Raw genomic sequence first — 13,710 nt, forward strand, 5'->3', positions numbered from 1 at the left:
GACCAATGTACGATTTCAAATTAAAGATCATATACAAGATGAATTTCATTCATCATTTCGAGTTTTAGTGTAAAATTGTGTTGTTTTTTTTTTAATTTGTTTTTGTTTGTTTACAATTCGCCAAATATGTGCACACTGCCGTGACCTCTAGATCGGATGTTCATTAGGGAAGGTCAAGCAAGTTTTTTCTGTAACGTTGACGAAAGCATAAAATATGTTGATAATCTCAGCAATATGGAATATTGAGACAATGTGACTGCGCACGATGGAAGATAAATGGGGGGTGGGGGGGGGGGGGGGGGGGGACGTAGGTTCAAGTCCCACTGGGATCAAATTTTTTTTCCTTATTTTCCTTTTTTTGTAGTAAGGTCTTACTTCTTTCAAGACTTATTATTGATTTATTGTACAAAAGCGGAAGAAATTCATTTGATAAGCGATTTCTTGCTGTTAAAATTGAATTTACCTGTGAAACAGAAGGGGTAGAGTTAGACATCTTTAAAAATACTGAGTTACATGCGGTAAAAGTTCTCTATTTTGCCTTCATTCTTTAGATTACATATTACTGAAGAAATGTAGGTAGGTTTTACTTTTGCCCCAAGGTTATTTTTGAATGAAGTGAGCAAAATTCAAAACAGACCCACAGGATTCGACCTTAATTTTTCAATACTGGAGTTAGAATTCTGTCTCATTAATTCCGTTTACTTGAGACACTCTAGAAAAAATGATATTGACCGTTTTATTTTAAGTTTAATAATTGTTTACCAATTGTGTGATGTTTCTTTTATAAAAATAATGGTATACTGAATTCTCTGCAAACATTTTGGATAAAGGCCATCACTTTGAAATTTGTCTCTACTTGAGCTTGAGGAAATACCATAGAATACACAAAATTTATAAAAAAAAAAAAACAACGGCACGGTAAAAGTTTTTAAAAATTTGCAACACAGTGCGAAGCACAGTCAACTGTAAGAATATACCAAGGAAATGCCATTTTTTAAACATTACTATTAGGGGTCTAATACCTTAAAGTTCAAAGTTCTGCATAACAGCCCGCAGTTTTATAGATTTATACTAAAAGGAAGTAGACTACCATACACACTTTTAACGATTTTGTTTCATCTAATGTGACTGTTTTCAAGCCTTTACAGTGTTCTGAAGTTTACACAAAGGTGAGTCTATTTATCTTTTATCACTTGCTATTTAAACTTGAAAATACTTGTACCCTTGTTATAGATCAATATTTGAAAGACGCCATTACATTGACCTAAATAGTGTCCTTGGGAAAGACAAATTTAAGGTAATAATGGATTGAATTCTGCTAATTTACAAGACATAGTAACAAGTACTGCAAAGGAACGTTTATGTTTAAATCAGGACTGGTATGTGTAAGATTTCTTTTTCTAAAGTTATGAATATTTAATTCGAAATCTGAAATATCAAAATTTAGGACACAGCTATTAAGATACACAATATTAAAAGATATGAGTAACACTGAAATAAGAATTTAAAAATATTTTTATCTATCATTTACTACAGGATTTACATATTTCACTGGATTACATATAGTTTCAAACTTGATAACTGACAAACTGGAAAGTACCTTTTGTCAAGGTAAAAGTAAAGATACAACGGCAAATTTTCTCTATTTATTGTAAAACAGGGAGAGAAAGTGGTGGCTATTATAAGCAGGTTTTACAATAGTGTTCCTTATTTGGAGAGGGTCTTAAGAACAGAATGTTGACACTGGAGTATGATTAATGCTTTCCTTGGTAGAATCCAGACATACAAGGCAGTCTGAAAGACAGCTATATCCCCCGCCATTGTTAAGGGTAGTGAAAGGGTTTATGGTATTGGATGGAACCATTAAACAATCGAGTTGTGACCTTGACCTTAAGCTGGCAGGGGTGAATTTTGAATTCTGCATTGTCTTGATAAATGGAATATTACAGCCAAGTCATATTAAAATCCTTCAAGGGGTTGAGGAGATACAGAGCAGACATAAAATGGAAGGCTCAAACCTCGAGACCTCTAGTTGTAACCTTGACCTTGAGCTAACAAGGCTGACTCATGAGTTCTGCACATCGTCTTAATGAGGTGATTAATTGACCCAATTTTCATGAAAATCCTTCAAAGGGTTTAGGAGATACAGAGCAGACACGAAATGTTATGGACGGACAGACGGAAGGAGACCATTCCTATAACCCCCCACCACTCGTGGCGGGGGATTAAAGAGTGGTAGGGGAATAATAAAAATTCACCTGCTTCCCATAGCAGAAACCAGACATAAAATTCACCTGTTTTCAATGGTGGAATCCAGACAAATTTTATCTGCTTGAATGGCAGAGTCCGGACATAAATTTCACCTGCTTTCGAAGGCAGAATCCAGACATAAATTTCAACTGTTTTTAAAGGCAGTATCTAAACATAAATTTCATCTGCTTTAAATGGAAGAATCCAGAAATAAATTTCACCAGGTTTGTAATCTTTTCAATATTCCCTCAAATTACATATCTGAAATAAAGATCTATAATGTAGACCACATAATGTTCCGCGGCATAAAAATGTGTTGTCAAAGAGCTTTAAATTTGAGTGAAAGTTTGAAATATTACTCATCTAGTGTAAGTTGTCAGAACTCCTACACTGAAATAATCCCAAACAAGCAAACCAGTTTCCAGTTGAGAAATGTAGGGCATATTCACTTCAAGTTGAGTAGGTATGTGCAACATGAAATAACAAGAGCACCGCAATGCGGAGCAATATACGCCCAAAGGTATGACCTTTGACTCCTAAGTGTGACCTTGACCTTGAAGCAAGCCATCTGAAACATGTGCTCTGCACGTCGTTTCGTTGTGGTGAACATTTGTGCCAAGTTTTTTAAATCCTTCAAGCAGTTCAAGAGTTACAGAGCGGACACGAAACAAAGTGATATGACCTATGACCTTTGACTCCCTAAGTGTTACCTTGACCTTGAAGCGAGCCATCCAAAACATGCACTCTGCACGTCATCTCGATGTGGTGAACATTTGTGTCAAGTTTCTTTAAAATCCTTCAAGGGGTTCAAGAGTTACAGAGCGGGCACGAAATTGCTAATGAACGGATGGACAGACAGACAGACGGACGGATGGCATCATAACATAATACGTCCCTTCGGGCATATGATACATCAATTCTTTATGTAAGGTGAAATTTTTGTAAGTCAAAAATGAAATTACAATGTACGTTTATTTTGTATATTCCAGTTCAATCATGGCTGTCCCTGGTAAAAAAGCTCCACAGAACTTATCATCAACCATGTCTCGAGGTTCAGGAGAGGATTTTGAAGTTTTCTGTCTACCCTGTGACAGAGATGACCTCAGACTACCTGCTGCTGGGTACTGCGTAGATTGTGAAGAGCATCTGTGTGACTCATGCTTTAACACCCACAGGAGACCAAAGCCACTTCGACATCATCAACCCCTAGATAAAGCCCACATGCCAAAGAGTCCAACTCTTTCAACAACATCTAGTTCCACTCATGTTGGACAGTCAGATGACCTAACAGATCCTTGCACGAAACACAAAAAAGAAATCATCAAATTCTACTGCAATGACCATAAAGCACTACTATGTGTTGTATGTGTAACACTTGAACATACCCCTACATCCTGCCGGGTCGACTATATACCCGATATATCAGGACAGGCCATAGACAGCACTGGGTCCAAAGAAACTTTTAAGAAGCTAGGGAAAATAGCTGAAGAATGTCAAAAGATATCATCAGACCTAAAACAAATGGTTGCAAAATCAAATACTTCTTTAACGGACGTTCTTGCTGAAATATCAAAGCTCAGACAAGAGATTAACCAAAGATTAGATGGACTTGAGAAGGAAGCTAAAGATGCAGCAAAAACTTTACAGCAAGAGAATGCCACAAAGTTGAGGACCACAAAAACAGCATGTGATAACGCCATTCAGTCTATAAAAGCAGCATCCGACACAATAAGACATCTCAACACAACAAAGAAAGCAAACAAACTTTTCATTGAGCTTAATAATGCTGAGCAAGTATTCCAAGAAAATGTAAACAAAATGTCACAACTGACAACAGCTGAAGATATTAAAGAATATATGTTCAAACCAGGTCCAGCCATGGAAACACTTCTTCAAAATGAGAAATCACTAGGTACACTAAGAGCTAAACTACTAAAACAGTCAAGTTTGTCTTCAACCACTACTTTAATATTCAGCACAATTTCTCCACCTAGAAACATTAGTATTAATACTTCATCAGATGGATGTGATTGTTCCATTACTGGAATGACTACCAGTTCTCCAAACCAAATATTCCTAGCAGATTATAGCAATAACTCAGTTAAAATGGTAGATACTAACAGTCTATCCATTCGACAACAGAGGCTAGATTCAAGTCCTTGGGATATCAAAATAATCTCCAGAGATGAACTTGTTGTAACAATGCCAGCTATCAACACAATACAGTTTTTATCTTTCTCCTCAAACAGACTCTTTAAGAAACACACACTTAAAGTAGATGGAAAATGTTATGGTATATGTTACTATCAGGAAAAATTTGCTGTAACATTCCTAGATCCTGGCACACTCAAAATCATGGACATGAAAGGCACTGTCCTAGTGAATATCACAAAAAACTCGAGTGGTAAAAATATTTTCATTTACCCAGAATATGTCTCTACCAACAGCCACTCTATCTATGTATCTGACTGGGGAAAGCATGAAGTTATATGGTTGAATTGGCAAGGTGAACTACTAGGTAGTTATGGAGGGTTGGGACTTCCACGCGGACTTGATATGCTGACTGACGGTTCAATTTTTGTGAGTGATTCGAGATATGACAAATGTAACATACTAAACATTACTGGTGACTGTAAAGAAAGCAAAACGATACTGAAGGACTTTAATTATCCTAAGGCGATTTGCTGGTGTGATGCAAGCAAAACTCTTCATGTCAGCAGCACAACTATCTCTGATGAAGGTAGAAACAATTTAATTAAAATCTACAAGATGTCATAAAACACGGTGTAGGATTAATTTTCTACTGACTACATAAATTCTCAGAAAAAAGAAACAAACTTTATCTATGTAAACATCAATCTATAATATTGCATAAGAAACATCACCAGGTGAAGTGCAGCGACATCTTTCGGTGCTCGGGGACAGTTGGCGGCCCATACATTGGACACTCTTCAGCACATTTATACATATAAATATATCGACTTTTAAACAGCCTTGTCAATTAAATGAATAAAAAAGTGGAAATGGGTAATAATTTTGTAAAAATGCAAAATAGGGCTATGGAATCTGTACGATTTATATCAGCTCATGACAGCAGACAAGTGTGTGAAATTTCAATCAATTCCCATGAGTGGTTATTGAGATATCAGCTTACATACAAAAACTTAACAAAATACTGCTAAGTCGAAAAAGGTGCATAATTTTGTGAAAAAAAAAAGCAAAATAGAACCTGTGCAATATAAGTCAGTATATCACAGTGAATAAGTGTGTGAAGTTTCAATCCATTTCCACAAGTGGTTACTGAGATACAATCTTACATACAAAAACTTAACCAAATCAGGACGCGGACGCACGGGTGAGTCCAGTAGCTCCATCTATCCATTGAATAGTGGAGCTAAAAAACCTAAAATATTTTACAGACTAGACAGGAAAAGATCATTGTTGACTTTTGACCTACAAGTGTGACCTTGACCTTTGAGCCAAACTTGTGCAAAGTAATAGTAAAATCCTTTCGATGGATTGCAGAGTTATGAATGGGACAGGAAAGAAAACCATACTGACCTTTGATCTCCAAGTGTGACCTTGACCTCTGAGCTAGGGATCTGAGCGTTGCGCACGAAATATCACCTCATTATGTGGAACATTCGTGTTAAGTAATATCAAAATCCCTTTACTGATGACAGAGCTATGGACTGAACATTTAGTGACCTTTGACCTCAATAGTGTGATCTTAAACTGAGCTTGGGACCTGTGAGTTGCACTGCCACAAGACATGTTGTCTCATTATGGGAAACATTTGTGCCAAGTAATATTTAAATCCTTTCAAGCTTCAAATGGTGGAAGATAAAGTACATGTGCGCATTATTTTAGGCACAGGTGAGCAACTGGGTAGATCGAACAAGATCCACTTTCTTTGAAAGAATACGATACCCTAAACAAGGTTAAAATCTACTCGGGTGAGGGCAAGTGATTTAAGGTCAGGTAACTTAACTTGGCCATTTTGAGTCTATCAAGCTACAATTTGATGGTATTTTGATGTTAAGAGTAGCCTACCTTTGGCGGAGCACCTTTTGTTTCTCAACTATTTTCTCTAGCTTCTTAAAAGTTTCTTTGAACCCTGTATGGGTTTTAAAATAGTATAATTATATAATACGCCTTTCAATAACACATGAATATTAATATGAGTCGAATGCTTTTCTCTCAAATAAATAAATGGTGGCAAAATAATGGATGTTCAAGTCTTTCTATAAAGGATGCAGACATAGGAATTTAATGGCATTTTGCATATTATTCAAATCAGAACTGTACCATTTCATACACATTTTTATAAAATGATTTACCTTTGGAGATGGCGTATAGAATTTATTTTGAGCGTGACCTTGACCTTCGACCTAGAGACCGAAGTCATGTGCTCTGAAATCATCTTGATAAGATAAAAAAAACTGGCACAAATTTTATGAAATTGTTTCGAGTTGTTTAGAAGATATGCAGCAGATACTAATTTAAGCTATTTGATCATTGACCTTTAAGTGTGACTTTGAACTTGGACCTAGTGATCTGAGTTGAGCATTCATCTTGGTGAGGTTAACAAGTGATGTTAGTTTTATGAAAATCTTTCAACCCATTCAGACAATATTGTGCAGATTCAAAATTAATCTTTAGAACGTCCACCGCCATGTGTGCTTCGACCTTGGACCTGGGTTGTGCAATCTGCCTCTCCTCTTGATAAAGTTATTAACTGTTACAAAAATCGTATCTTCAGAATGGCAAGTAATTTGCTAATAGTAAATAAAATCTGTAAAAAATCCTTTGGAAGCATAGAATGCAACCGAGAAGAATAATAGCAGACTCGGTTTATCGAGTCTGTTCATGAGAGGTAATGTAATGTGCAACACCTCTCACGCGCCCTAGTACCGGCTTAAGCGGAACTCTATTACACCTATGTTGAATGGACTCCATGATCCCAAAGGACCAAAAAAATATGACGATACTAAAATTTTTCTGGCGAAAGTTTGTCGAGCTGTAGCTGCAGAAAGCACACACATGCAAAGATTCATTTCCATGTAATACTGTACTAATTTAACGACAGAACAATAAGAAAATTTAGCATTTTTTAGGCTGAGTTTCATACTTTAAATGTTAATGTTGTGCCTGCCTGTACCTGAAATAATAACTTTGAAGCTTGAATATTGCCATATAATCTGAACATGTAGTGTGAAAACTAAACAAAGGCTCATTTTGGTAGGCATTTTGTTAAAGCGATGATGCTAATCTTTTTTCTGTTACCTGCCCAGCAAATAAAGTCGGTAAAGCTGGAAACCATTAAGTTACCTGTCAGTGAGAACGTTATTCTGAGTAGCTTGTCATTATCCAATACGGGGTTGTAACTGAAGACTTCTCAGATCGTTCAGCACGACTTTTATGTCGTGTTATTGGTACTGTTTAGTTTGTCAACATGACCATTTCGGCCTGGGTGGTTCCAATACTCCCGCTTTCATAGCCTTGGGTATTGTTTAATCACCCCTTGGATATGGTGCCTGTTTTTAATTTTGTCTTTTGACAGTTGCTGTGATACGCAGGCTCCATAACCTCAGATCCCCTTTCTGAATTCCAGTTTGTTTAGTTCTGCCCATTGTTTTCTCGTTTGGGGCAAACCCTTTACTTTATCTGGGGACCAAACGCCGCTCTTCATGGAATTACACGCGTCAACACGTGTATCATTGAAGGTTCCATGTTCACCGCCGTTTGAATACATCTGCGGATGTCTCTAAATTGCTTTTTGCATGTGTAAATGTTGAGTTCTGCTCAACCCGGGGCTAGAGGGCGTGGACGGTAGCATGCATTTCCACTACCGTCCATGAACAGGCTCAATTAAACCGAGCCTGCAACATTTTCGTTTTTGTCGTGTTGAGCGACCTGTGAAGTTTCCACTTTTCTCTATTTTATATTAAGATACATAGACTGAATTAAGGTCATATGGAAAATTGTCCGGTTGTACAACAGGTATTATTTTAGACATGTATGGGCCTTTTGGCCAGAATTACTTCCCAAAGTCCACACATTAAGTAATTCACAACCTGAGCAGAGGTTGGAACTAATGGCGAGACGGAAAAGTGTAGCTAATGCCAACGGGGCCCCCATTAGTAAAACGGGGCCCCCATTAGTAAATTCCTAAACCCTAACATACACAGATACTATTTTTAATTTTATTTAGAAAATATCTGAATTTAACAAACAAAATTGTAAGATCGGCTAAATTTTCAGGCCTTATAATTGCTAGTTTTTTCCAACTTTGTTGTTATCGTGCTCTTTTGGCGATTCTATTATCTGAAATACAGAAATGTCCTATGGCCTAATTATCCCTGCAGGGAGAGAGCAAGACTGCAATTTAGAAGGTCTGAGTTAAATCTCCAGTGCCAACGTATGTTCAGGCAAATAGCTATAAAAATAATACTTAATTCTTTGGTTCAGGTGACAATCTGACAAAAACGCAACATTACATTCTGATGATTCATCCTCAAACTCCTCATTCATCTGGAGAAGTTATCAGGTACTAAAAACATGATGGTACTAGAAATCCAGAAGCAACGTTTGGGTATCTGTTGACCATATCAAACTAAAATGCTGTTGAATTCAACAAAAAAAACGAACAGTCCAGATTTTTTTCCTTGTATGCAACCAAAGAGCTATACTTCTTTGATGCAACAGAATATTCTTCAAAAATAACAAAAACTGTTTTCTTCCTATGTTCACTTTATTCCATTCTACAAGAATATGATAATATATAACTACCAATGCAACTTCACTCTTTCAAAATTAAATATAAAATAAATACCTAGAGATTACAGAACATATATTTGCCATGTTACAATAATCTGGCAAAAGTTTTTAAGTACATTACATAACATTTATCACAGACTGTTTAGGCAAATAAAGCTACATTGTTCAAAAGTGGAAAGCATATACAATTTATCAAATATTACATGTACAAAATCTTTTAAATACACGCAACATTATAACTGCAAATATTCATAGATATTCTATATCATTTGAAAGGCTAAAGATACAAGTGCTCTATTTTCAATTCTAATATGCTTTCTCTGTTAAAACACTCTTACGCTAGAATGACGTCACATTAGCATGCAGTGACGTCAATGTTTTTGTTGCGACCAAGAAAGAGCGCTTCTATATTTTATTTACTGTTTTAGATTAAGGGCATATTCAATCGAAATAATTTATACCAAAACCGTATTTTAACACTATGTATACACTCGGGCGGTAATACGTCATACAAATAATTTCACTTGGGCTGCGCCCTCGTGAAATTATTACGCCCGACGTATAACCGCCCATCGTGCATAAATAGGGTTAAAGCACTCTTTTCCTATAAATTATTTCTTAAGTATAAAAAGTGTTAAACACTAGTCCTGAATTAAGAAGGAATTAAAATAAGCACTGAATGTTTTATCCGAGTAATGGAAGAAGATACATGTACAAAAAAAGGAAGTACTGTAACATCATAGCATAAAGGACAAAATCAACTAAAGTTCAAATATATAACAGAAATGTTTGACACAACTTTAGTAACAAAATACAGACCATAATAGCCGACGATAATAGCTTGTTGATAAACTGTCAACATACCTTGCAGTCTATTGAAGAAGTATGTACAGTCAAACATATTAACAAAGACAATGTCTGAGAGTCAAGAAGTGCCATTTATTGACAGGTGGTCGTTATTAACAGGTAAATGTTTAAAACAAATATGAAACTACTGGTCTTAACAGTCAGGTGGTTTCTGTTCACAGGTGGTCCCCAACACACAGGTCTGACTGTATATTAAGACTCTTAACAAAAACAATTCAAGACAGATAAATCTAGCAAAAATGAAGAAAACTTAATCACAAGATAACATAACTTCAGATTTTCCTCCCTCATGAAATAGTACTAAAGTAAGTACCTGTAGTGAGTGGGTTGTGGGATAATGACTTAATCAAACTAATAAAGTTCAAAAGAACCTATAACTTTGACCTTACAAGTCACGTGTTGTACATTTTACATTTAGGAACTTAACTGCAGACCTTTGCACAAGTAATAACCATTTTATTTACTTATGTATCATTGTCCCTTTAAACAAGAATAAAAAGGAAAATAAATACACAAAACAATAGCATAATTAAAGTCATTTCACAGCAAAGCGACATTTAATTTCCTAGATTTCACCAAAAATTCTAATGTAACTTACCAGCACCAACAACATAAGGATCTATGTCCTTGTCAGCACAAACATCAAAATTAATAATTTGGATTATTATTTTCAGATTTTTATATTATTATAATAACAAGTCTTCATAAAAGCTGCCAAATGCAACACCACTTTCGACTGGATGATATGTAACTAGTCAGGCATTCAAGGCACTATATACCTATTACAAACTTTTCTAGAATTTTTACATTTAAAATCTACTAGTCAAGTCAAAGCATATCTATCTCCTACTTCCTCCGTCTGTAATATCTATCTCAGACAGCTCACTTTCTTCTTGATCTGTTCCTGGTATCGTTAGTGACATCTGTAACTTTCCGGTCCCATCTGTGGCGAGTCTCTGAAGTTCCGACATGCTAATCGACCCGTCAGTTCCGTAGGAATAACCAAAAGACCGCCCACTTGCTGATGTACGACTGAGACGCAAGTCACCAGAACTTTTCAAAGATGACTGGCCGGTTCTGACACCGTTCTCTGATTGGCTGAAACTCTGAGACAAGTATCCTGACTGGATGAGAGCATCAACATTCATCTGATCTGGTGTCATGTTACGTGCACCATAGTCACTTCCATAATAACCCTGACCTGGAAATTAGGAAAAATATATTCTAAGAAAGATTCTCATCATATCTGAATGGGCTATTTTAAAGATTATCAACATAAGGGTTATAATCACTTCAGCTTAATATATAATTAGTGACGTAAACATAATAAAAATACTCCTGCACACAATCTGTTTGACTTTCATATTGCATGAAAAGAGAAAAGGGCTGTTCATTTGGGAACCATTATACAACCTAAAGTTTTTTGACCTGTTAATAGGGAAGATATAATCAAATGATAAAACACATAATGATTAGACAGTACTTTTATATCTGTTCAGGCACAGATCAAAAATCTATTTTGATAGGCTACTTTCCATTGAAAAATTCAGCCATTTTTGGGCCAGAAGATTTTAAAATTAACAAGAGCTGTCTCCATAGGATGACACATGCCCCCGATGGCACTTTGAATGAATAGTTATGGCCGATGTTAGAGTTTAGGACGTTTGACCTACGGACTTGGGTCTTGCGCGCGACACGTGGTCTTACTGTGCCACACATTCATGCGTAGTTATTTTAAAATCCATGCATGAATGACAAAGATATGGACCAGACACGCCCATCAATGCACTATCATGAAATATGACCTTTAACGTCTAAGTGTGACCTTGATCTTTGAGCTACAGACCTTGGTCTTGCACGCGACACGTCGTCTTACTGTGCCACACATTCATGCATAGTTACTTGAAAATCCATCCATGGATGACAAAGATATGGACCGGACACGCCCAACTATCATGAAAAATGACCTTTAACGTCTAAGTGTGACCTTGACCTTTAAGCTACGGACCTGGGTCTTGCGCGCGACACGTCGTCTTACTGTGGTACACATTCATGTCAAGTTATTTGAAAATCCATCCATCGATGACAAAGATATGGACCGGACACGCCCAACTATCATGAAAAATGACCTTTAACGTCTAAGTGTGACCTTGACCTTTGAGATACGGACCTGTGTCTTGCGCGCGAGACGTCGTCTTTCTGTGGTACACATTCATGCCATGTTATTTGAAAATCCATCCATCGATGACAAAGATATGGACCGGACACGTCCAACTATCATGAAAAATGACCTTTAATGTCTAAGTGTGACCTTGACCTTTGAGCTACGGACCTGGGTCTTGCGCGCGACACGTCGTCTTACTTAGGTACACATTCATGCCAAGTTATTTGAAAATCCATCCATCGATGACAAAGATATGGACCGGACACGAAAATTGTGGACAGACCGACAGACAGACGGTTCAAAAACTATATGCCTCCCTTCGGGGGCATAAAAACCTCACTTCATTTGTAATACTTGATCCTTTTAATAAATAGAATTTACATACTGTGAAATCATTTAAATTCGCTGACATGAAATTTCGCGCAAACGTGAAAAAGGACTGTTCCGCGTGGGCTTTAATTCGCGCATTTTCAATTTTAGTAATGAAAAAATATAATTAAAAAATAATAATAGCGCAGTCTTAAATTCGCGCATCGGTCCTTGCGTGAAATACGCGAAAATGCATCCTACGCGAATAAAAATCATTTCACAGTAACACTGACATGAGAATATGACAACAGACAGAAAAAGGCACAGTTGTTTAGGTTTCATGTGCCATACTATTCCTAAGGTAACAACTCTTCAGGTAATAAAATTAGAATTAAGAAGTCCACATAATATAACTCTTCAAACAACAATTCCTGACCATTTTAAAATGAAGAATTATACTTATTTTATTCTTGCAAAATGCGGAGGAAATTCGTGAAAAATATCTTTAACTGAATGACAACTAAAGTAGGAATGACAGTTCAAATTGTTATTTCAGAAGGACTCAAAATTTATAACATAATCGGTTACAACCACAATTGTACACAGTGAAATCAATGGTTTGTTAACATATAAGATCATTCTGAATTGACGAACTGTTAATACCTCCAGTGTTATCGAAAGAGTCCCTGTAGTCCTCTGAACTGGTGCGCACATTGACCAGCCGGGAACCAGAGCCACGGGTTTCTGGCATGGTGGACGATTTAATCACTTGTGGAGGTCTGCGCATGGAAGATTTTCCTACAAAATATCATATACTGTACAATAATCATTCCCAGAGAATCTTTGAAAATGTGTTTCTGTGGTAACATTTTAAGGCCTCCAAATCTTTCATCTGTACAGTTACAACATTCTAGTAAATTAACTGGACCCATTTTTTAAAATATCATTACATCCAGCAAAACTATATTTATATTATATCAATGGCAAAATAAAACATATTTTCACAACTGCAGGTTGAGATAGGCAAGCTATATCAGTATATGACTATGATAAAATGACATAAGAATCAATAGCAGATTTGTGATTTTACCGACATGTCAATTTTTTTCTTATTTAGCAATCTTTCTAAAATTTACATGTATATGGTTTCTGTGACAGGTGGTATCAAATATCTATAACAAGAGGGTCATGATGACCCTGGATCACTCACCTGAGTAATATGAGCTACATGTTTCAAATGTCAAACTGATGATTTTTAGAAATTTTTTGGAAGATTTTCTGATGTACAATCAAGTAACCCCTGGGGCGCGGCCAATTTTACCCGGGGGTCATGATTTCCC

General features: G+C 36.4%; 2 protein-coding genes across 5 annotated transcripts in view; one reads left to right on the top strand and one right to left on the bottom strand.

The window, feature by feature from the left end:
• The first annotated feature begins 1,030 nt into the window (after positions 1-1,030).
• LOC128557669 (E3 ubiquitin-protein ligase TRIM71-like) lies at positions 1,031-6,477 on the top strand. 2 transcript variants are annotated; one of them, XM_053545565.1, is made up of 2 exons: positions 1,031-1,169; positions 3,240-6,477. In XM_053545565.1, exon 2 carries the CDS (start codon positions 3,247-3,249, stop codon positions 5,026-5,028), a length of 1,782 nt encoding a protein of 593 aa, XP_053401540.1. In that variant the 5' UTR covers positions 1,031-1,169; positions 3,240-3,246; the 3' UTR covers positions 5,029-6,477. The 2 variants fall into 2 exon arrangements, with proteins under 2 accessions (XP_053401540.1, XP_053401548.1); XM_053545573.1 differs by lacking the exon at positions 1,031-1,169 and adding an exon at positions 1,239-1,379.
• A 2,508-nt stretch (positions 6,478-8,985) lies between these two features.
• The window catches only part of LOC123523113 (protein TALPID3-like), a 140,335-nt gene continuing 135,610 nt past the window's right edge, over positions 8,986-13,710 (bottom strand). For all 3 annotated transcript variants that reach the window (XM_053545578.1, XM_053545585.1, XM_053545576.1), the window contains 2 exons: positions 13,034-13,168; positions 8,986-11,098 (listed from right to left, as the gene is read on the bottom strand). In XM_053545578.1, coding sequence (XP_053401553.1) covers positions 10,737-11,098; positions 13,034-13,168 — 497 coding nt within the window. In that variant the 3' untranslated portion in view covers positions 8,986-10,736. The remainder of the gene's footprint in view (positions 11,099-13,033; positions 13,169-13,710) is intronic.

Source organism: Mercenaria mercenaria, chromosome 1 (assembly GCF_021730395.1).
Source record: "Mercenaria mercenaria strain notata chromosome 1, MADL_Memer_1, whole genome shotgun sequence".
NCBI lineage: Eukaryota > Metazoa > Mollusca > Bivalvia > Venerida > Veneridae > Mercenaria > Mercenaria mercenaria.